This window comes from Elephas maximus, chromosome 4, assembly GCF_024166365.1.
Source record: "Elephas maximus indicus isolate mEleMax1 chromosome 4, mEleMax1 primary haplotype, whole genome shotgun sequence".
Classification (NCBI taxonomy): domain Eukaryota; kingdom Metazoa; phylum Chordata; class Mammalia; order Proboscidea; family Elephantidae; genus Elephas; species Elephas maximus.
The window spans coordinates 30,121,757-30,147,860 of NC_064822.1; the positions used below are offsets into that span (position 1 = coordinate 30,121,757).

The following is a 26,104-nucleotide window of genomic DNA, read 5'->3' on the forward strand; positions in this document are numbered from 1 at the left end:
AAAACAAGGTAAATGCAATAGTCAAAACTCCAAGTCAATGGGCAACACTGTCCACTGGTAACTGAAACCACCTACCAGTTAGTAACTGCAGTCCATACCCTGTAATAGGACTGACAATTGAAAGGTAGGCAAATGACTGAGACAGAAACATAAGCACAGGGAATCAGATGAAGAATATTGCTATCAGTACTGGAATAAAAGTGATTAGGACTAGGTTTCTGCAATATAGAAAATATCTAGCTTTAGAACTAGAACACAGGCTGAAGTCAAATGAACAGCAAAAGTAATGATGTTGATTCTGAGAATGTGATGTTAAAGCACTTTTAAGCTGCGCAGTAAGTAAGGAAAATCGAAGAATTGATGCCTTTGAATTACGGTGTTAGCAAAGAATACTGACTATACCATGGACTGCCAAAAGAATGAACAAATCTGTCTTGGAAGAAGTACAGCTAGGATGCTCCTTAGAAGCAAGGATGGCAAGACTTCGTCTCACATACTTTGGACATGTTATCAGAAGGGATCAGTGCCTGGAGAAGGACATCATGCTTGGTAAAGTAGAGGGTCAGTGAAAAAGAGGAAGACCCTCAATGAGATGGATTAACTCAGTGGCTGCAACAATGGGCTCAAACATAACAATGATCATCAGGGTGGTACAGGACGGAGCAGTGCTTCATTTTGCTATACATAGGGTTGCTAAGAGTCGGAACTGACTCAACAGCACCTAACAACAATAACAACACCTAACAACAACAATAACATCTAAGTTTGGAATCAGTACTAGAGACTGATACTACGCTTACTGAGCAAGAAGCCAAATACTTCCAACTCCCCAGCCATGAAACAGAGGAGAAATGGAGACGTTGAGACCCAAGCACAATAAAGAGAGGTTCATCCCAAAGACAGGTCAGCCTTGCTTAACAGTTTCACTTAGAGCTCAGCTTCTTTCAAAACTATACATTCAAGAAAATCTCCAATTATATTTTTGCCTTTTTTCCTACCATATGGTTCACATTTCAATAGCACCACAGTTGACAAAGCAGGGATTGTCAATTTTAGGTACGGGTTGTTTATAAGTTGGGATTCATCTGGAAATGTACACGAGGTGAAGTCAATCCAAAAGACAAGAGAAATAAGACCAAAGGGCCGATAGTGTGTCCATACAAAAGGAAAAAGAAGTCTCAGTAAAGACAGAAATCATACTAAGACAGGTGAATTTGAGGATGGGGAGCTTGTCCCAAGCATCTATTTCATCAACCTGGACGTTAACAACCTGTATCTGAAGAGACAGCTATACATCAGTATTTGGTTAGGGGTTCTGAAATCTTGCTATTACCCAGATGTCTGATCCTATTAACTCATATATGACCACCATTTTTAAGAGAGATTGCAGGAAAAAGGCCTCTGGCATGTCAGCACAATTTTAAAACATGCCATTTGAACACACCCTTATTGATCTTTGTTTAGGGTCTAGGTCTAGATAAAGATTTTAAATCATTTTACATTTTAACAGCATTTTAAACAGTCATCTTTTCCTTTTCCTCTAAGATATCAGCACCACACCTTAGATGCTCTCTCCAACTGGGATACGAGACTATGAAATGCTGTAGGAATTTTGGGTCTTTTACTGGATTTACAACTATAAATTAAGTCAGTTTTATCTTTGAGGTACATACTTTCTATTGCTACATAAAAAATTACCAGAAACTTGGGGGCATAAAATAGCATCTATTTATTATTTCCCAGTTGCTGTTGATGAAGTGCCTATTGATACCTGCCAGACACTAATTCTCTCATGTTAACTCTAACTCCCAAATATTCTTCCGTATTGCCTTTCTCAATGCAGCACAGGTTGCTACAGACATTTCCTGTCCCATCTTCATTCTGATCCATGTAGGATTCATTCTCTAAAAGTTCAAGCTTAAGGAACTGGATATGTAAGATGATAAAATATTTCAGATAAAGTGCTGATGACCAATGGTATTTAAGGATTACATCTTTACGTGTATCATTAATGTGTGCGTGTGTATATGCATGTATGTGTGTGTATATATATATACACACACATACATATATATTCATTTATTTATCTGTATCTATTGGACATTTGGAAACCCTGGTGGCATAGAGGTTAAGTGCCAAGGCTGCTAACCAAAAGATCTGCAGTTCAAATCCACCAGGTGCTCCTTAGAAACTCTATGCGGCAGTTCTACTCTGTCCTATAGGGTCACTATGAGTTGGAATCAACTCGATGGCAAAGTTTTTTTTTGGTAATTGAATATTTGGAGCCTGTGTAGTAGTACAGTGGTTAAGAGCTCAGTTGCTAAGGAAAAAGTGAACAGGTCGAATCCACCAGCTGCTCCTTGGAAACCTTATGGGGCAGTTCTACTCTGTCCGATAGGGTCGCTGTTAGTCAGAAACAACTCTACTGCAACAGGTTTGGTTTATTTTTTTGGTATTAAACATTTATGCCATGTACTATAAAATAAGTTTACATATTGTCATGGAATGAATTATGCCCCCCCCAGAATGTGTGTATCAACTTGGTTAGGCCTTGATTCCTAGTATTCTGTGGTTTCCCTCCATTTTGTGATTGTAATCTGATGTTAAAAGGATTAGGATGAGATTGTAACACCACCCTTAAGCAGGTCGTATCCCTAATCCAATGTAAAGGGAGTTTCCCTGGAGTGTGGCCTGCACCACCTTTTATCTCTCAAGACATAAAAGGAAAGGGAAGCAAGGAGAGAGTTGGGGACTTCATAACACCAAGAAAGCAGCACCAGGAGCAGAGCATGTCCTTTGGACATGGGGCCCCTGCGCTTGAGAAGCTCCTTAACCAGGGGAAGACTGAATACAAGGACCTTCTCCAGAGCCGACAGAGAAAGCCTTCCCCTGGAGCTGATGCCCTGAATTTGGACTTGTAACCTACTAGACTGTGAGAAAATAAACTTCTCTTTGTTAAAGCCATCCACTTGTGGTATTTTTGTTATGGCAGCACTAGATGACTAAAACACATATACTATCTCATTTTTTGCCTCTTCAATGCCTTCTTTACCCTTGGCCCAAGGTCTGTATATGGTCCTTCCTTACTTCACGGATGCCTCTTCAAGAAAGTACAAAGAAAATAACTGCCCATATAAGCTGTCTGTGTGCTATGATTAAAAGGCTTAACATATTAAAATAGAGACATGAAGTGTATTCTAATAAACCGACACTATAAAAAATGTTTTGATAATCCTTGGTTGATTAATTATAGCTCTTATTTTGGTCAAGTTGTTTTCTTATTTTGGTCAAGTTGTACTCTTTCCTTAGGAAAAGGAGTGAATAACGTTGGATTTTCATGCAACCTGTCAAGGAATTAGGAAAGGTATTTTTGATCAAAGAACACTTTAATAACTTCACATTATAACATAGAGTAAGCTATCTGCTCTGTCGTTGTCAAAGCTGAGGTCGAAGCTGAATCAAAGCTATGCCCAGTTATATATCATACTTCTGAAAAGTCTGGCTTCTTTTTTGTGACAGCAATGTGTATATCATGGGAGTTAAACTCATGCAAAGAAGGAGCCTTTTCTTAGCAATAGTAGGTCCAGTGAAAAACACTGGCATTTAAAATAAGGAAGAAAGTAGGAGTGTGCAAATTAAATAGAGATACGTTGTTAAAGGTTAACCAGTTTCTCCTGGTGGTGTTATAAGCAAATGGCATAGTCATTCTCTGGTTCTACAATATTTAGATGTTTTATTTCTGTCACATAGTGGGAGCTGAGAACAAATGTGGGTAAACCTGACACAAAATACCTTCACAGAACATAAGCTAAAACCTATTCCCTTAAACCTTCAGTGTTGAATCATACGTTATGTCTGGACGATGAAAGTGAAGAAGGCCAAAGTAGCTCTGGTGTTGTCATGGTTTGGTACACATACACACACACAAATAATACACACACACACACACGCACATGGAAAAGCATTCACATCCTGGAAATACGTTATTACCACTGCTATTGTATCGGTGTTCTATTGCTACATAAAAAATTACTGGAAATTTAGGGGCTTAAAGTAACATCTGTTTATTATCGTGCTGCAGCAAATTACTTAATATGGCCCTTCTAGCCACAGTTTTTGTAACTCCCACCAAATGACTGAGTGGTACTATGCAAATGAGGTATTTGTGGCCTGCCATGGAGATTGGATAGCTAATAATGTAAACGAGGTGCACGGCACACTACCAAGGGGATTGGTCAGTTTTGCCATCCCCCTAGCCTTAAAATGAGCTATTCCAGAGGCTGAAAGGAAGGATCTCAACACTACCAAGAAAGAAGAGGCAGGAGTGGGACACGTCCTTTGGGCCTGGGATCTCTGTGCTGAGAACCTCCTAGATCCAGGACACAAAGAGAGGAGCTGTAACATGAAAGACAGCAAGGGATGGTAGTGTGAGATGGCAAGAAATAGGAGACTGGCACAAGATGGCTGCAATGGGGATTCCCACCCCACAGAGTGAGAAAACTAAGCACCTACAGGCACAAGGCTTATGGGCGGAATGAGGTGCCTCTGGGAACTTACCAGCCGAGCTAAAAAAAAGCTTTGTAACACTTCACTGCGTTGGGCAGAGGTGGAGCTGAGGGGCTAGAGAGAGGTGTGCCTGCAGGCATGGCTGTGAAGTGGCTGTTCTGATGGAAGAACTGTATCCTGAGCGTTCCTGAACCTAAACTGTACTTCCCTAATAAATCCTGTCATCCTGAGTATGATCTGTGAGTTCTGTGTGGCCATTGCAATGAATTATCAAACCCAGCAGAGAAGTAGAGAGTGCCGTAGGAGGGACAGACAGTGTCAGAATTGGTAAAGTGGTTGGAGGGTAGAGGCATGTCTGACCTCTACCTCATAGCAATCAGCCTTGGGCTGTTGATCTTGATTCTCCTTTTGCCTTGTGAAGTTAGAGGAGACCAGACACTGCTGCCCTGTCATTATTACAGTTGGTGTCTGAAACTGAATTTGTTGCAACATCTCCAGACTCACAGCAGCATGGAACTTTGTAAGAGAAAGAATGAAGGGACATGGGAAGTGAAACTTTTGATTCTTAGATGGTTACTTTGGCTGTTGTTATCTGCAATAGTTGAAAGGAAAGTAAGAGATATGCTGCAGCTGAGAGGAGAAAAGCCACACCTGGGGCAAAAGTAGGTTGATTAAACAAGATGATTGATAGGGGACCAGGGTCTACTGGTTCCACCCAGCAAAGACCTGAAGCCACATACAAATGAGTGGGAAGATAGTCAAGGGGTAGAGAATATGCAACTATAAAGTTTTAAAAAGTGTTATGTGTTTATTTGAATGTACTTACGGATATTGAATGTTTCTTCTATATCATATTGTAAAACAGCGCTAAATTACGATAGAAATGAATATTAGGTATTATAGATTACAGAGAGTGTGTAACGCTGCTTTCAGCCAAAACCTGATTGTATGTGCTAAAAGGGAAGCTAGAATTTGCTGGAGAGAAGCACAGGCTGTTAGTTTGAATGCAATAGCCCAAATCCTGGTGGCGTAGTGGTTAAGAGCTACAGCTGCTAACCAAAATGTCGGCAGTTCAAATCCACCAGACTTTCCTTGGGAACTCTACGGGGCAGTTCTACTCTGCCCTATAGGGTCACTATAAGTTGGTATCCACTCACAGGCAATGGATTTGGCTTAGATTTTGTATAGACTATCAGGGCCCGAGCCCCACTCTAATGGCTTGGAGTCAGAAAATTTACATTTCAAAAGACATGCAGACCCACCCAGAAAAAAAGAGAAAGAAACCAAACCCGCTGCCCTCATTGGAGTCTGACCCACCCAGAGCTGCTGAGAAACAGGAGATCTGCATTTGAAGGAAGGAAAAAAAATGACTGTTTTCCTTTCTGAATTTAGAGCAAGCAATTTGCCTTTGGATGCCTCAACGCAAGAAAAGCCAGTGCCCATCAGAAGAACGAACCCCTTTCTAGGATTGGAAGCTAAAGGGAGCCAGCGAGTAGACAGCCTGGTATGCTTGCTTGTGGTGACCACCTGGGTCTACTCAATGAGTGGAAGTGGGGAAAGTGCAGCAATGAAGAGATGGGCTGAGTTTAGACATGTTCCATTGGGACTCACTGACCTAGCCCATGGAGGCTAGAGATAAGAGAGAAAGGGCTGGCTGGTCAGAAGTGTAGGGAGTTGTGTGGAATCCTGAGCCTATGGGTGGTACCCACTGATCTAATCCCAGGGGCTAGGATGAGTGAGAGAAAAGGGGCTGGCTGGTTTGAATGCAGGGAGTTGTGTGTGGGCTCCCGAGTTTACAGCTGGTACCCACTGACCTAGCTCACATGGGCTAGGGATGAGCTGACCAGAACACAACCAAAGGAAGAGAAAGATGTTTGATACCATGAGCTGCCATAAAAAAAAAATAGACTGCTGTAATTTCATGGCTTGCTCTGGACTGGACTTTGCTTAAGGATGCAGGTGCTCTAAGTACCAACCAGAACAGAAGATTCTTCAAACCAAGAAACACACTTGTCTTCTCAGAGTACTGGTTTGGTAAAGATGAATAATTTAAATACTGGCTGTCTAAAATGGGTGGTGGGGTGGGTATAAAGGCATGAAGTGGCTGGCTTACACACATTCAAGGGTGTGCTGACACACAAAATGAGTGGTACAAAGGAGAATCCCCACTGTAATAGTTTCCTTTTTGCCTCATGGGTCTGGAGAACAGAGGGTGGGAGAAGATGTTGATAGGATTATATGATTCAGTGTGAGTACTGATAGTTAACAGGGTTAATTGTGATTGTAAAAACTGTAATTGTAGAAGCTGCAAGTGTGAAAGAGTGGACTTAAGGGGGAGGCACTGGTCGACTGGAATGCAGTGGCTGAACCTCAAGTCCCTTAAAGGTTTTGCTATGCTGATGCCTCATGAGGCTCAGAGCAAGGGAATAATCTTTCAGTTAAATTTTATCAGATGCCAGAGAGGGTGAAGCCAAGATGACTTTTCGAGAACCTGACCAGGTTTAATGGACAGCTGCAGAAGACCCAGGTGACTGGTACCTGACTAACCTCACCCTTAGGACTCTTTTGCCCTACTGAAGGACTAATTGTTAATGACTGTTTTGGACTGTTAAAACGATTGCAAGGGGGAAGTTTATCCTTCAAGTATGAAGGTGCCAATGGATAGAAGAGCCAGGGTGTGGCCTGCGGTGCAGTGAATTACTTAATATGGCCCTTTTAGCCATAGTTTTTGTAAACTCCCACCAAATGACTGGGTGGGACTATGCAAATGAGGTGCTTGTGGCCCTCCAAGGGGACTAGATAGCTTGCTAATAATGTAAATAAGGTGTATGGCACCCTTGTGAGGGTAAAAAAAAACCCATTGCCGTTGAGTCAATTCTGACTTACAGTGATCCTGTAGGACAGAGTAGAACTGCCTCATAGGGTTTCCAGGGAGCAGCTGGTGAATTTGAACTGCTGACCTTTTGGTTAGCAACCAGTTGCTTAACCAATGAACCACCAGGACCCCCTTGTGAGGGTGGGACCATGCCTATAAGGTGTTTGGAACTCTAATGAGGAGATTAGTCAGTTTTGCCATCCCACTAGGCTTAAAATGAGCCATCCCAGAGGCCGAAAGGGAGGATCTCAACACCATCAAGAAAGAAAAGCCAGGGGTGGAGCTCATCCTTTGGACCTAAGATTGCTGTGCCAAAACCCCCCTAGATCCAGGAGACAGACAGAGGAACTGTAACATGGAAGACAGCGAGGGATGCAGTGTGAGATGGCAGGAATCAGGACATTGGCATGAGACAACTATGGTGGGGCTCCCTGGCCCACAGAGTGAGGCCACAGTTGGGCACAAGGCTTATCAGCAGAGTGGGGTGCCTCTGGGTACTTATCAGCAGAGCTAAAAGAAGAGCTTTGTAACACTTGACCAAGCAGGGCAGAGGCCTGGCCAAGGGGTCAAGAGGCTGAGGGGCTAGAGAGAGGTATACCTGTGGTCATGGCTGAGAAGAAGCTGTCCTGATGGAAGAACTGTATCCTGAGCATTCCTGAATTTGAATTGTAACCTGTTACTTCCCTAATTAGCTCCACAATCATAAGTATGGTCTGTGAATTCTGTGTGGCCATTGTAACAAATTATCTAAGGCAGCAGAGAAGAAGAGAATGCTGTGGGAGGGACTGGTGGTGAAAGAATTGGTAAAGAGGTTGGAGGGGTGGAGGCATGTCTGACCTCTGTCTCACAGAAATCAGCATTGGGCTGTTGATCTTGATTCTCTTTCTCCCTTGTAAAGTTAGAGGAGGTCAGACACTGTCGCCACATCACTTTTACAGTTATCTCCCAGTTTCTATTGCTCAAAAGTCTGGGCACAGAGTAACTGGGTTCTCTGTTCAGGGTCTCATCAACCAAAAATCAAAGTTTCAGCCAGGCTGCATTCTCATCTGAAGGTTAGGGTTCTCTTCCAAGCTTATTTTGGCTGTCGGAAGAATTTAGTTCCTTGTAGTTTCAAGACTTAGGTCCTGATTTTCTTGCTGAATACTGGCCAGGGAGTTTTTCAACTCTCAGAGGCCACCCTCAGGTCTTAATGATGGGGCCCTCTCACAACACAGCAGCTTCGTTCTTCAAAGCTAAAATGGTAGTCTCTCTCTTTCCAATCTGCAAAGACAGAGTCTTATATCATGTAACATAATCACAAGAGTGACTCCACCATCGCCTTTGCCATTTAACATAACTAAAGCAAGGGAGGGACTATCCCATCCTATCTCACCCATATTCCAGGGTCAAGGATTATACAGTGCATGTACAATGAGTGTAGAGAAGTAGAATCTTGACAGCCATCTGAGAATTCTGCCTACAATGATTATTACTCAGAACAAGGACTGAACTCTGTGAAACACATGACTGGGGAGAGGGGAAATGCTTCTCACTTTCTGAACCTAGAAGTTAAGTACAAACCACGGGCAATCCCAAGAACGTGTATAGCATTTTCTAAAAACTAAAACAACAACAACAAAAAACAATTCATAAATGTCTACCAAATTCCCCAGAGGAAGAACTCAGATCTCAATCTCAATGTGCCCCTTGAAATATGCCTTGTAGACGTGCAAATTCTTACACAGATCAATAATAAGGATGACAATGATCTAACCAAAAGAGAACTTTACCCAGTTTTAGCAACTCCAAACTCTAGCTTCCCAAGAAATCATTCCTTTTATACCCAATCTTAGCTACTCTATCCAATAGCTGGCTACAGGCCCCTGTGGCAACATTGTATCCTCTAGAGGTAAAGTAAGCTTCAATACCCAAATTGTAACTTTGACATTTTCTGGAGTAGGAATAAAATACTCAGATGGCCAAGTTTTGATACTCTTTCAAGAAGAAAATAATTCTCTACAAAGTCTGGTGTTGTGACAAAAAGAAATATAGTTCAGGAATAAAGACTATGATTATTCACCCAGTCATACAAGACAGAAATCTGGGACTTCTCCCTCTTCTTTACATTCCTTCTACCATCATCTAATCAGTACCATATTCTATCAATCCTGCTTCTGTAGTGTCTCTCAAAATATTTTCCCCACCTCTCTATTTCTGTATCTGTAATTTATTCAGTCATGCTGTTGTTGTTAGGTGCTGTCAAGTAGGTTCCGACTCACAGCGACCCTGTGCACAACAGAATGAAACACTGCCTGGTCCTGCACCATCCTTACAACCGTTGTTATGCTTGAGCCTATTGTTGCAGCCACTGTGTCAATCCACCTCGTTGAGGGTCTTCCTCTTTTCCGCTGACCCTGTACTTTGCCAAGCATGATGTCCTTCTCCAGGGACTGATCCCTCCTGACAACATGTCCAAAGTATGTAAGACGCAGTCTTGCCATCCTTGCTCATTGGTCCATTTGTGAGGATTTTTGTTTTCTTTATGTTGAGGTGCAATCCATACTGAAGGCTGTGGTCTTTGATCTTCATTAGTAAGTGCTTCAAGTCCTCTTCACTTTCAGCAAGCAAGGTTGTGTCATCTGCATAACGCAGGTTGTTAATGAGTCTTCCTCCAATCCTGATGCCCTGTTCTTCTTCATATAGTCCAGCTTCTCAGATTATTTGCTCAGCATACAGATTGAATAGGTATAGTGAAAGAATACAACCCTGGGGCACACCTTTCCTGACTTTAAACCAATCAGTATCCCCTTGTTCTGTCCAAACAACTGCCTCTTGATCTATGTAAAAGTTCCTCATGAGCACAATTGTTCTGGAATTCCCATTCTTTGCAACATTATCCATAATTTGTTATGATCCACACGGTTGAATGCCTTTGCATAGTCAATAAAATACAGGTAAACATCCTTCTGGTATTAAGTCATAGATTATTGTAAAATCTTCTTAATTTCTTTTTTTTTTCTAGATTAGTTCATTCCTCAATTCATTCTTCCCCACAACTGCCAAAATGATCTTTCTAAAGTATAAATATGCTATTCTCCCTGTCCAAATTTCTTCAAAAATTATCCCCTATTGTTTTGAAGTCAGAAAACAAATTCTTCAGTTTAGGATTTCAGAACCTTCATGAACTTACTCATGCCTCCCTATCTAGCTTTATGCTACAGTACTTCCAACTATTTTTTTATTGCTAAATCTAATGGGCAGTTCTCAATCCTTACCATACTATTATGTTCAACGGTAAAGGCTATAATTGATCACGTTTTTGTTCTTGACATAGTCTCTTCCTTTAGTTAACCACAGATTCCTGGTCTTCTTTCTAGATACTCATTTTCTATCACCTTTCATTTCGATATTTAGATTTTGTAAACAAACAAACTATGGTGGGCAGAACTCTAAAATGGTTCCCAGGACTCCCATCCTCTACTATACATGCCTTGTAAAACCCCTGGAATGCAGGCAGGACTTGCGAATATAATGGTGTAGTCACTGCTGAGATTAGATTACACGGGAGAGCTGAGGAGAATTCTAAGCAAAGTGTTGAAGGTGTTGCCTGATTTCTTCTAGCTATTAATAATAAAATGCACAAAGAGAGCAATAAATTGAAGGAAGGACTATTAAACCAAAAAGAATAAGCATTGAATAATTTTTTTTTATTCTCAGCCTGTCCTAATGTTGCAAACTGACCCTGTTGAGAGTCCCGGTGGCCTCTAGAAGTAGGCACCAATTGAGCCCCTATGAAATGCTGTATGGGAGACCTTTTCTTGAGGCAACCTGGGGATGTAGTGCTTCAGATGATCCTTAAGTAGCCCAGGAACTTTGTGTTTCCAGGTATCTTAGGTAACAGTTCTAATTGTAACATTAGCTTAAACGCTTTGGCATCCTGGATCCCATTCCCTGCTCCATTTCTATTTCTGTCTCCTGGGCCAAGGGTGAGGCCAACTTGCACTTCAGTGGTTATTGGTGTGTGTTCTGCTTATACAAGGCAATTTCCTTTGCTTCTCTTACCACCTAAGCAACTTTTATTGGCCATCCTCTTTGGCCTCCTAAATCTTAGGGGTGGAGCAAAGCTGGCAAGTAGCACTGGTACCTAGAAGTTGGAAGCCATCAGCAACTGTACAGTATTTATGGGGAGGTTGTTAATTGGACTGAAGGGAAAGCCTCTGAGTATATGAAAGGGCCTGGCAGCAGAAGAAAGCCAATAAAGCTTCTGATGGCAGTATAACAGAAGAGTCCTAGAGACAGTCTGCCTGAGTTCGAATCCTGGCTCTGCTAGCTTCTGATCTGGGGTCAAGTGGCTTCACTTCCAGGTGGCTCGGTTTCCTTATCTGCAAAATAGCAGTAAACATCATTGGCCACTTTATAGGGTTATTGTGAAGATTAAATAAGATAAACTGAGTTAATCATTCCTTGCCTGTTCCTAGGTCCCTAAAACTGTGTCCCTTGTCAGCAGGAAGTAGCCAGATGAGTCACTGACCCTTATGCCTTAAGACTAAGGAACTGGTACAACTCAAGGGGGGATTTAATCTGACCCTACAAATGCCAGTGAATTTCCATTTGTCCTTAAATTAGCCCAAGTCATATTTGGCCCACACTACATGCACAGAAGGGCCAGCTGTGACCACTAATTGACCTCAACAGAGGATGCAGCACAGGTGGAATGAATCAGAAGAAAAATCATCACCAGGATCCTATTCCAAAGCAAGAGATCAGACAAGAACCATGTCACCTCCTGTTTCCTGGCTGTCTCCTAGAATTTTCCCTCCCCAGTATGTCTGCGTGGCTTCCATCTTGCTGCTGAAATCACATATAAGCCCTGTTTTTCCCTAGCTCAGGGAGTTGGATCTGAGGAACTTCCTCCCTGCTCCTTGCTCTGTGCATTGCAATAAAGCTACTTTCTCAAAGACCAGTGTCCAGATTATTGGCAAGTCTGAGCATGCCGGACAAGGACTTGAAGTTGAGAGAATATATTTAATGTTTTAGTACTGAAGTAGAGAGAATATGTTTTCTAACGTTTTAGTATAACTGTATAAGCTAGTCTCTGAAACGTAATTACTTGCTCTGGAATCTGTCCCACAATTGTTCCTTTGAAGAAAGATAAAGTAATCAATTTATTTGTCATTGATTAAACTGCATTCCTCTCCCAGGGGGCAAAACACACAGGACCAAAGTAGCTGAACAAAACTCAGATCCATCTTGTGACCGAAACCAGGATGGCGTGAAGAGACTTGCAAGATTCCAGGATGACATGAAGACACTTGCAAGACCTCAATAATAGATCGCTTTATCATTATGTTCACCTCAAAGAAGAATCAACATTCCTAGAAATCTCTAAACCCTGACCTTCTCCCTATAAAACCCTCCGGTTAGCCCTTTAGAGTTAGAATTTGGGAGAAATTTAACCCCCTTTGTCTCTTGGATGGAAACCCTGGTGGCATAGTGGTTAAGTGCTATGGCTGTTAACCAGAAGGCCAGCAATTAGAATCCACCAGGCGCTCCTTGGAAACTCCATGGGGCAGCTCTACTCTGACCTAAAGAGTCGCTATGAGTCAGAATCGACTCAATGGCAGTGGGTTTGGCTGGGTCTCTTGGACACCGGTGTTCAATAAAGCCCTCTTGCTGCTTACCTCCTCCTGTCTCAATACTGGCTTTGTGGCAGGTGTCTCGAATCCGCAATTTGAGGTAACAGACTCGCCTTCCCAGGTTCAGTAACAATGGCAAAAGATGTTCAAGGTCAGAAAATGACTGCGATACAGCATGTGACTGTACAACTTTTTCTAAAACCTCACTCAGAAAGATCAAAAGGTCAGACTATTTAGTTACACGAAGAGTCCTTCCAAGAGATTAAAGGTGTGGAAAGACCATCTCAACAAAACCAGAGGACCTGTAGGAAGCTTAAGAGCATTGTCCTTCAGCCATTTCAGCAGGAGGCCAAGACAGAAAACAGGTTATCTCAAAAAGACCTGTGCATGTGACTTTTGTCTAGTGGAGTGAATCCTTGTGAAATTTACAAAGGTTCTTGAGAAAATTATTTCAGGAGAAACACTGTTAACTTAAGACTGAAAAATAATTGAGAAAGTACTAAATGCAAGCAGGCTGTTGAGCCTTCAAAATTCTACTGGCAGGAAGCAAGATGACAAACCTATTCAGCTGCAAACGCATGCTACGTTTGATAATCAAGAGCCAGAACGCAGAGCCAAAAAGAATTACTCTCAGGCCCTGAAACTTAATCAAGAACTGCATTTCACCTTCTATTTCCCCACTTTGGAACCAGAATGCCTACAACTTTTCCCTTTGGTTTTACAAGATCACAGATAGAGAAAAATTGTACCCCAGCAGTTGTACCCAGTGAATTACACCATGAAGCCTCATCCAAATCTGGACCTGACTTTGGACTGTGAGTTCACGAGATTTAGATGAATTTTGGACTTTGAGCTGATACGATCATGAGATTTAGGTTCTGGTGAGATTCTGGACTTTGATACTGTAATGAGATGAGACTTTCATGGGGGGGGGTTGGAAGGAGGGTGTTTATCTTTTGCACTTGGAAAGGACATTAATAGTTGGTGATCAGAGGATGGACTATGGTAGGCAGATTTCTTAAATGACTAACACAATTCCTGCCTCCCTGGTATACACACCCCATGTAATCTCCTTCCTTTCAGTGTGAGTAGATTTGTGAAAATGATGGGTTAGTCTCTCTTTTGATCAGGTTGCACTGCACAGCAAAATGATAGGATAGCCATTGTCATACTTACATGATGTTCTATAAGACTAATTTAGCAGATCGGGGGAATTCTCCTGTTATCATTGAATAAATAGGCTGCCATGTTGTGGTAGGGCCACATATCTAGGCTCTGAGGTCATTTTATAGGAGCTGACCCCAGCCGACAGCCAGAAAGAAAATGAGGACCTCAGTCTATATACTGCAAAGAGCTGAATTCTCCCAACAACCTGAATTAATCTGGAAGAGGACCTTGAGCCTCAGGGAAGATTGCAGCCCAGGTCAACACCTTGACTTTAACCCAGTGAGACCCTGAGCAGAGGACCCAGCTAATCTTTGATTGGACTCCTAACCAATAGAAACTACAAGATAATAAATTTGTGCTATTTTAACCTATCAACTTTGTGGTGATCTGTTATACAGCATAGAAAACTAATATATTAATATAAACAAATTGAAAAATAAACTAGCAGAATTAGTTTTAGGAACTTTCTGCAACTCCCAATAACTCTATCCCAATTGGTCTTAGTAGTTAGAATATTTTCCGACTTTTAAATGTTTTTGAAACTAAAATATCCTTAAAATAAACACAATGGGGGCAGGGGCATACAAGTGTATTGTAGATGACAATCTAAGGCCAAAACTCCTTAAGTGATATCAGAATGCCACACTAGCGGGGATTTATCATATAACTCCGAGAAGGTGAAAAGAAAATCTGAGTAATTAATACTGCTATGTACGCGGAATCGACTCTTTGGCACTGGGTTATATACGATGTATGTGTATAGATGTATATGTATATATATATTCACAGAAGCAAAAGGGACTTACTCTGAAAGTTGTTCACTGAGAAGACTCGAGGATGATAGAATCCTGTTTTGCAAATGCACCGATAAGCTCCAAGCACAAATCCTTGGCCTTTAATTGGCATACACTATGAAAAAGAAAGACAACAATATAGTCAATCATAGTTTATTTCACAGTATAAAGACCCAACCTCCCACCCGCAGAAGACCAAACCCGTTACTGTCAATTCTGACTCACAGCGACCCTATAGGACAGAGTAGAACTGCCCTATAGGGTTTCCAAGGAGCGGCTGGTGGATTTGAGCCACGAATCTTCCTTCAGGTTAGCAGCCAAACTCTTAACCACTCCACCACCAGGGCACCATAACCGCCCCCCCCCCCAAAAACAAACCCAGTGCCGTCGAGTCGATTCTGACTCATAGCGACCCTATAGGACAGAGTAGAACTGTCCCATAGGGTTTTCAAGGAGCACCTGGTGGATTTGAACTGCCAACCCTTTGGTTAGCAGCCGTAGCACTTAACCACTACACCACCAGGGTTTCCATAAAAACCGAAAGATATCCATTATTACAAATGGTGACAGAACTAACACTTTTCCGGAAATAAAATATTTTTTTAACTTTTATTTTAGGTTTTTTTTTTTTTTTTGGTCCACATTTTCTTAGAAGAATCAAGTTGAGTTTCCCATCTAAATAAACACCATGAGAACCAAATTGGCAATACATCTTTAATTCATTTATTGCCATGAGGGAGTAATTACTAGACAGTTTTTTTTTTTAATATCTCCCATCTAATCACATTGTTTTAAAAGATATTTCCAAAATCTATAAGAATATTTTGAGAATCCATACTAAATATTTCTATCAAAGCAAAGATAGGTAGGTAGGTGGATGGATGGGTGGATGAATGAATGGATAGACAGAATTTGAGGTGTGAAGATTTTCTAAGTTAAACATTAACCAAATTTCATCCTCAAAACAATCTAACACAAATTGATGGGATAACAAAACAAGTACATTTTAAGATACAAATTTTAGAAGGCATTTTAAAAATGAAATTAATTCTCAAGGGCTCTTTACCTAAAGCCTGTTTAAAAAAAAAAAAAAAAAAAAGCTCTACATGTATATAAAATGAAGAAAAACAGTGATAAGCTTTCCAAGTATTTCATACCATTTGACATCTCCCAAAACTTAATTTTAGCTGGTAGCACAGTGGTTAAAGTGCTCAGCTGCTAACTGAAAGGTAAGGGTTTCTAACCTACCAGCCGCTCCGTGGGAGAGAGATGTGGCAGCCTACTTCTGTAAAGACTTACAGCCTTGGAAATTCTATGGGGCAGTTCTACTCTGTCCTGCAGGGTCACTAGGATTCAGGATCGACTGAAAGACAGTGGGTTTTGGTGTCAAAGAGTATCACTTGACTGTAGCAAAATTCAGCTTAACATATTTCTGCTACATGCAATTACATAAACATAAACATAAACAAGGGATAACTTCTATTACAAAAATTATATCAGTACACAGGGTGCTTTCAAGAATTTAATCAAAGCTAAAATTTCTTTTCTAATATCTCTCTACCAAGATTGTAATCCTTTGCCTTTTTGCCGTTATAATTCATTAGTGAAGCTTAGAATCTAGTGGATTTAAAATTTATAATGTGTCTCTCTGATACACAGGCCCTTGGGAGAAAAGTCTAAATAATTTAAATAATAATTACGTAATCTAAGCTTAAATGATTAGCATCAAAATCGGTATGAAATATCACAAAAACCTCAACAATTAGAAACATTTATATATAAGTTAGCAAGAGCTAGTAATGTTCAAACTTCAGAGATATAGCAAGAAAATCTTTGAAAAGGAACTTTCTAAAAGACTTTAATATTTCATTAACAACCATTTTTCTCCCTCTACACACATTTATATTCAATTACAACTTGTAACAAGCTAAAAACACCGTTCTTGACCCAGAGTGAAATAAAAGGGCAAGTGAGTGCCAATCGATTCAACTGGTTGGCAAGTATTTATGAAATAACTGCCCCGTGCCCAAAGAACTCCTATAGAACCTCATTAAGATAACATACTCTTATAAAGATCTAGTTATACAATAGGTCAAGTCATATTCCTGAAATATATAAATAAAAAAGCAATTATAACATTACTTTGGTATTATGGAAAGGGAAGAGGATTCATGGTCAGAAAATCTGAATTTAAATTCTGACTTTATCATTTACTAATTATGTGAATTTCTTGACCTTTCTGAGCCTTTTTTTTTTTATTTGTAAAATAAGATCAGTCAGTTTATGCTACAGCTTGAAGGAGGCAGAGTCAACGAGATTCCCTAGCCAGTTAAACATGGGATATAAGAGGAACAGAAGAATAAAACACAATCCCTAGGTTTTTGGCCTGAGTAACCTGCAACTAGGAAAGCCATCAAATGAGCTGAGAAAGGCTGTGGGTCAAGTAGATTTGAGGAAAAGATCAGAAGCTCAGTTTTGTACCTAAATTTGAAGTATCTAAAATTTAATTCTAGATAGAAAACAGGCAGTTTGATAAATGAATATATAGAGTTTAGGAGCAATGTGTGGGCTGTATAATTGGATAGCCATTTGCATAATGACAGCATATAATGCCATGAGATCAGATAAGACTAGGTCACTAAGAGAGTTCTTGTAGACAGAGAAGGGAAGACGTCCGAGCGGTGAGAATCAGGACACTCCAGTGCTACAAAATCAGGCATAAAGGAAGGACCAAAGAAAACTGACAACAGCAATCCAGTGGTATCATTATTTTATTAACTAGATTATGATACTATAAGCATAATGTGGAATTTATCATGAATTACACTTACTAAACATTCATTTAGCAAAAACTGATCCAGGTAAACGAAGTCTAAGATACTAAGAATACAGGGTAAACTTTAAATATTTTACCCCACTAGAATTTGGAGGTTAGTCTTATTTATTAAAATAGCACTAATTTCCTGGTAATGACTCAACAGTGGAACAGTGATTCAGTTGAGATTTTTAAGTGTTTAGAGTAGATCTGTTATACATAAGGTCACCATGAGTCTGAGCAACTAACAACAACAAAGAGGGAGGAGCTAAAATTTTATTGGAATAAGAATAACTCCCTGCTATTTTTTTTTTACTAGGTAACCAGAGCTGAAAGAAAAATGAAAGTTTAAGTACAAAAAAAAAAAAAAAACTACCTGATTATATAAATATGTCTAAATATAAAACCTCTGAACTTAAAAAAAAAGCTTCCTAATTTTTTATGGAAAGCACAGCAATATGAATTATTAGTAACCTCAGACTCTCTGTTCTGTCCTTAAATTATGTTATGGTCCCAAAGAAAAGGAAAAAAAAAAACAAAACTTTTTGCCAGTTAAATTCGATACAGGCCTATTATTCTGCTTTATACTCCAACTCCAGTGCTGCAGAGCCTGCACGGAACCTACATAAGCTTGCCTTGGAGCATACAAATGACCTAGCCTTTTCTATTAATGTTTGTAAATTTACATTGAACTTACCATACTTTCTTGCTCCATCCACCACCACCATTCCCTGGCTATCCCATTACTGCTGCCTCTCAACTAAAATTACACATTTCCAAGATTAGGGGATTAATTTAAATTCAGCAATGTAATTCAAAAAACTCCCATAAATATAATGACTACCCAACTACTGTTTATCCTATTTGGACTAAGAAGCTCCTGTTAACAAGGTTTAGGAGTCTGGAATATAAACACAGAGCCTCACTTAATCCAGGGGAAAAAATCATAAGAATTTTACTCTACTATTAAATGTGTCTACAATTCAATTTAGATATTCAAGTCTAAACCATCCTGCTTTATCCTCATAGAAGTTTAAGAGGGCAGAAGTGGAAAAAGTGGCACTTCTTACCCCATGAGGGTAGCTGTCCCACGAACAGCCTTTGAAAACCCATTAAGCTTTTGTATTACGACTCATAATATCCCTGGGAGTGAGGTAGCGGCCCACAAGATCAGACACCCTCTCTGATGAACGTTACCAAGCCATCAGCAGAGATTTACTAAGGAGAGACCACAATCAAACCCAGGTTCCTAGGAGTAAACCAGACCCAGTCAGAGAGAAATGGTGGTCAATAGTTTAGAACAAAATGGTCTTTTCCCCCAATGATGTATATGTAAACCCTCAAGCCATTCTGCAACACATAACTGACATGAAGTCTAATTCACCCCATGTGTCACAGGTTATCAGCTTCTGGTAAACACAATTTGCAGAGCAAAACCAGGTCAGCCTGCCAGTCTTGAAGATTTTTTTTTTTTTTTATGAAGGTACTATTAAGCAGTGGAATGGCTTAAATGAAGGCTAAAATGAGATATGTACGGGGAAGTCTTGTTTGTCATTTAATGGAAACAACACTTGTGCTTAAGAATCATACCTACACATAACTGTGAACAAAAGCTCATTTGGGACCGAAAAAGGATGCAAATACAATCAAATTTATATAACTCAAAATCCTTTAGAAATGGACCTTAAATGCCTTTCCTTTTTTTACGTTGTTTTGGAATTTTCCTAAAATGTAAAACACTTCCGGCCTCTCTGATCTGAACATGATGAACAAAATTTAACATTTTCTTCATGAGTCAGAATCATTAGCTCAAATACTAGGTACTGAACTGTGCTGAAGCATACTAATGCCCTCTGGAGCTATTGAAGTTTTATGGCTATTTTTTCATACACTGAACACATTTTTTAAAATTTATTTTCTTTTTCCCATCTTTGTTTTGCATTACCAGCTGTCATATTTTAAGCCAAAACTCTGTACTTAACCTCTAGAAATGTCTTTTCCCCTTCTAAATTATGGTTATAATTACCTGTATACCTAGAAACTACATCATCCAGCATGTAAAGTAAGAGTATATGAGATAATGAACAGGAAAGTGACAGTAAATAAGAGTTGATATTTACGGAGTGTTTATTACTGTCCTAAGTGCTGTGTAAATATTAACTCATGTAATCTTACATCAATCCTACTATTATCTCCACTCGACAGATGAGAAAATTGAGGCACAGGCTGCTAAAGTAACTTGCCCAAAGCCACACAGGATTCAACAACAGGGCTCTGGCTCAAAGAAGAATAACTACTCTCTACAAAGTATGGGCACGTGGTAGTTCATAAATAAGGAGCATGGTCACTTTGGAATCTATTTCGATTGTTCCAAGATCTGTATTTTCCCATGCTTCTTGGTTTCTGGCAGTATTCCAATCCAGGTGCATCTGTTTTCTGGGTCATTAAGTTTTATGTAAGTGAAGGTTACTGAGAGAAAAATGTATATATGAAATGTATTTTAAGAAATGCAATCAATTCTTACACCTGTTACAAATTCTAAAAATAAGCGCCTCTCCCTTCCCAATGCAGAGTTCCCCAGCTCGGATCTTAGAAAGTGAAGTTTTCATTTCAGGGCATGCATGTGGAGTGTTTCTTCCTACATGAATTTCCTGAACATAGAAGTCCCTCTCTTTCTAAGGAGAATCATGAGGGCTGATTCACAGACACTTATTTCCAAACCAAACTGAGAACGTGTAGCCGTGGCAACTAAGGGGTTTCTATCAGTCGAGTCTGTCACTTCTTTTTCTCTTTGGTGGTAAATATCTGACACAGTTCTGCTGCATTTTGACAGAAGGCTTATCTAATTCCAGAAAGAGTTTCCTGCTGTATTGAATTTACTGAGTCTTATTCAAAAAGCAGGTGGCAATACCACAGAGGCATAAAGGAAGATAAAAGGCTTGACCCTAGAAGATGAAATAGTAACTGGGTCTCTAGATAAGTTTAAAAGACAACAGTTTTATTTATCTTTTATTCTATGTAATTTGTGAAGAATTACTGTAAAATGTTGGACCTGCTAGTTCGGGAGTGGGATTTTGGGGGACTTGGTACTAAAACAGGTTAATTATACTAACATCCAGTGGCTTCTCCACCACAACAATTTGCAAGTTTATTAAAGCAAAAGGAAAACACTCAGAGGAAATCTAAAAGGCCTCCAGGCAATGATAGGGTACACATCACCCACATATTTCATCAAACAATCTTCCGGGAAAACAAGGACTCATGAATAACAAATAATGCAGTATTTCACCAGGGAGGAAAAGAACTACATCTTGTCTCTATTATTCAGCAGCTGCCAGAAGCCGCTTTAAAAAGCATGATGGACTGGGCGGGAGGGGCGGGGGGGGGGCGGGGGTTTCCTTACGACACAGTTAAAATTAAAAAAGAAACTGTTTTCTATTACTAATTTTTCAACCCTTCTTGTTATATTGACTACAGCCCTCTCTCAGAAAAGGGCTAAAGGATGGCAGCACGGCATCTGGCACAGAGACACTGGAAGTCTGCGAACTTCACAATGACACCCAGAAAGATGCTTTGTGGGGGTTGAAACTGACTCAAGAAAATGTCAAGATTACACCTCTCTGAATGAGCAAGCCCATTATCCTAGACCCGCCTACAGAAATAGCCCCAAAGGCTTGATAAATGCAAATTTTTAATAGGCTCAACACTTTCTAGTAATAAAAGAATGCCCTCCACTAAAGCACAAACTCACCGTGATGCATTTCTGCTCTATCTCTGAAACCCCACGTTCCTGGTCACAGTTCATAGGCACTGGGGACTTCCTTTTCATTCTTGACTTAATTTGGCACTTCCTTACTAAGCCCAGTTGTATGCTATTTGTTGAAGTAACAAAAAAGAACAAATTCAAGGTCTGGCTGTCAGAGAGCTTATAACCTACAAACACAAAAGAAAGATCAGAGCGCCTATATCGTGTTCTATCTATCCCCTTCGCAATTAAAGGGCTTCATGTTTGTTTGCATGCTTTACAGTAGTTCACCTTTAGACATTGCTCTAAGATAAATTGTTGTTTAAAATACAAATTGCTGTACTAATAATTTAATATTAATAGTATATGTGAGTTCAAGATATGCTTAAATATTTTTAAGTGTGAATAGAAGCCATGAGACAGAATCTGCCTCAATTACCTTTGACCAAACCTACAAATCTGCCAGCACCCCTGACCATATTATTCTGATAAAATGGAAAATATTTTCCACCTCCCATATATTTTTCAAAGGGGCTCTGGTGGCACAATGGTTAAGTGCTCAGCCACTAACCGAAAGGTTGGTGGTTTGAACCCACCAATCGCTCTACGGAAGAAAGATGTGGCAGTCTGCTTCCAGATTACAGTCTGGAAACCCTGTAGGGCAGTTCTGCTCTGTCCTATAGGGTTCCTATATGTCGGAATCGACTTGACAGCAATGGGTTTGGATTTTGGTATATATTTTTCAAGGAGCCCTGGTGGCTCCTTGATACCACTAGCAGCTCTGCAGGAGAAAAGACCTGGCAATCTGCTCCCATAAAGATTTCAGCCTAGGAAACTCCATGGGGCAGCTGTATTCTGTCATATAGGGTTGCTATGAGTCAGAATGGACTTGATGGCACCCAATAACAACAACTTATATTTTCCCCTCCTATTTTTTATTTATATAAAAATTTTAAAAAAATAATAAAATAAATAAATAAATTTTTTTTATATATAAATCTAATCTTGTACCTTGGTTCCAAATTCCTCATTCATGTTCTCAGTGACTTCCTCTAGCAATAACTCCCTTTCTCTTGTTCAACCTATTCCTCTATACCAGAAGTTCCTCATTATTAACTATGCTAAAATCTCAGCCATATTAAAATATAAAAGGAAAGCTCTCTTCAATCCCAAATTCCCCTCCAGTTACTGTCTAAGCTTCAAACTACAGAAATTTAGCTCCCATCACCCTTGCTCCATTAAACTGATCTTGTCAAAGCCACAAGTGATTTTCATGTCATTATATCCAGGAACTGTTTTCAAACCTTTCATTTCAACCTGCTGCAGAATTTGACACTGCTGAACATCGTTTCCTCATGAAATACATTCTTGCCTTGGCTCCATATTCTCAAAAATTTCCATTCTCCTCCAGCCTCTGTTGCCGCACTTTTTCAGTCCTGTGATGACACTCTTCTTCCTGGCCTCAACAAGTGGGATTCCTAGGGCTCTGCTCAATACCTTATTCTTATTCCAAATGTGTTCCCTATATCATCTTAAAACTCTCATGCAAATGACAATACTGTTTATCCATCCAATTTGTTGACTGCAGAAGCCTGAAGTTAGAAACTTCTCCCCTTTCTTCACCCTCCAGAGCCAATCCATCACCAAGTTCTATTACTTTTAGCTTCTAGATAATGTAAAATCTATCCTGGGACTTCTCTTTGCCACCCCTATTGCCACGCCACTAACAAAAGCCTCCATAACCTCTCATTAGGATTAGTACAATTGCTTCATACCTAGTTTCTTGAGTTTTCTCTCCTCCAATCCATGTCTTGTATGTGTTCTAGAATGATCTTAGCTTTCTTTTTTTTTATATAATTTTTATTGTGCTTTAAGTGAAAATTTACAAATCCAGTCAGTCTCTCACATAAAAACTTATATACACCTTGCTACATATTCCCAATTACTCTCCCCCTAATGTTTTTTTTAATGAGACAGCCCGCTCTCACCCTCCACTCTCTCTCTTTTCCTGTCCGTTTTGCCAGCTTCTAACCCCCTCTGCCCTCTCATCTCCCCTCCAGGGAGGAGATGCCAACATAGTCTCAAGTGTCCCCCTGATCCAAGACTAGCTTTCTTTTTAAATATTACTCTTAATTTCACATGGAATACATGGATAAGTTCTTATTATAAAAGTTCAAACACTAAAGATATAGAGAGAATAAAAAGTGAGTCTGCAGTAAACACACTTTGGAAATGATTTGAGACTGTTGAGACAGTTGAAGAGGAACACATCTTACAACCCAGTGATTCTACTGCTAGACATACTATGGTACATATATACCAAGACATATGCGAGAATGTTCATAGCATTATTGTTATAGAATAATATTCAAAAAGTCCACTAACTGAAAACCAGATAAAATTGTATTATATTCATAAATGTAATATGAAAAAGCAAAGGTAGATGAACTACATCTATATACGTACATCCATTTAGGTAAATCTAATACAAAATACTGAACAAAAAAGTAAGTTGTAGAAGAATACATATGATTTCATTTACATGAAGTTGAAAATCATGTAAGACTTTTACAAGGCATTGTTTAAAGATATATACATACGTGAATCTATAAAAAATAAAAATGATAAATCTAAAATTCAGGCTGTTATCTTCTGGTTGGGGGGACATAGCTACCGGATGAGGGAGGAACACAGGGGTTTCTAAGGTACCGTTAACAATCTGTTTCTTAAGCTGAATACAGGGTACGATCTTCTTTAATTTTGTTTCCCCAACTCCTAGCACAGTGCCTGGCACATACTAAGTGAGCAATAAAAATTGCTGAAATGAAGTCAGCAAGGAAGGAAATAACTTCAGTTTCTGAATATAATATATTAGCTCTTGTAGCAGGCTGATGTTCCCATCAAAAACTATCAGAAAATGCAATCTAGGTGAAATACAAAAAAGAAAACATACTTATGTGAAGGCCTTGAGATTTGCCAATGGAGACAAAATTGAGAGGTCAAGGCACCAAACCGAAAGAAAGTGTTTGGAAGTTCTACATCCTGCATTTCTGTATTTCCCTTTGATTATATAATAGTATATGACATTGGGGGGCTGCTAAGAATCCAGGTGGAGAGCAGCTGCTAAGAGGTAGAGAAGCCAGCTAAGTTTTGCCAATCTCATTTTTTATAGGCCTGGCAAAAATAAATAAATATATTTAGGGCTGCAAAAATTGTCACACCTTAAGAAGAAAAAATCCTAGAGAGAGGAGAAGTGAAAACAATAAGACTCAAAAAATGTGTTGAATTCTTAAGCTGTCTATGGTGAGAGCCTAAGATGATAAGCAAAACCTGAAGAAAAGCACAGTTGAGATTTCTGCAGTCTCACAACACTGGGAAGACTCAATCAAAGTTTAGGACCTGCAATGATGAAGAGTCCTAGCAAATCTCAGTTGAGATACCTGAAGTGCTACACTTCAGAAGTGGGAGTGAATAAGAGGTAGTCTGTGTCTTACTAAGACTACTATCCATCCTTGGGACACCTTGAACACTGGTTAGATTAAGATGATCTGTCTCTATTCTAGTTACTTATGAGATATAGGATAAAGCCTCCCTGGAAGAAGAAAATACATCCAGAACTCTTCTTAAAAACACAATGTCTGACACTCAATCTCAAACTACCGAGCATAGCAACAAACAGGAATAAGTGAAGGGAAAAAAAAAAGGAATATAAACAGACCCACAGATGACCAGGTACTTGAGTTATTAACACAGATTTTCTAATAGCTATGATAAATATATCCAAGAAAATAGAGGATAAGCTATAGAATTTCCCCAAGAACTGGAATCTACTCTTTTAGGGGAAAAAAAAAATTATAGTAAGTGTCATTAAGAACTAAACAAATGGTTCTAATTGGAGGCTGGACAACACAAAAGAAATAAATAATTAGTAAACTGGAAGACAGATTATTAGAAAATATCCAGGCCAACCTTAAAAATCAAAATGGATGGAAATACAGAAGAGAGTACAGACAAAAATGGTCTAATGTATTAGGAGTCACAGAAAGGAAGAAGACAAACAATATTAGATGAAAGATACCCAGCATCCAATTCAAGAAGTACTGTAAACCAAAGGTGGATAAATTAATTATCATAGTCAAGGTGTGGAAACCCCAAAACAAAAGCAATATATTAAAACAGTCAGAGAAAAGAAACTCTGCTTTCAAAAGAGTAGCAATAAAATTGACATTTGTCTTCACAACAGAAACAATGGAGACCAAGTAATGAAATATTATTAAAGTAATAAAAGGAAAACTAAACCCTGACAACGTAGGATTCTATTTTAAGAGGAAAAAAAAAAAATCCTCATCACCAGACCTACCAAAAAAAAACGTTAAAAGAAAAATTATGTCTGATGTCAGTGTTATTAGGTGTCGTCTAGTTGGTTCTGACTCATAGCTAACAACTCTATGTACAACAGAATGAAACATTGCCCCATCCTGAGCCATCCTCACAATCGTTGTTATGAATCAGCCCATTGTTGGAGCCACTGTGTCAATCTATCTCATTGAGGGTCTTCCTCTTTTTTGTTGACCCTCTAATTTACCA

The 26,104-nt window shown here is 39.6% G+C and overlaps 1 protein-coding gene across 1 annotated transcript in view; it reads right to left on the reverse strand.

Annotated features, from left to right (window-relative positions):
- Positions 1-26,104, reverse strand: part of GPR158 (G protein-coupled receptor 158) — a 567,445-nt gene that overhangs the window by 266,318 nt on the left and 275,023 nt on the right. Inside the window, exon 3 of the mRNA XM_049881810.1 lies at positions 14,970-15,072. Coding sequence (XP_049737767.1) covers positions 14,970-15,072 — 103 coding nt within the window. The remainder of the gene's footprint in view (positions 1-14,969; positions 15,073-26,104) is intronic.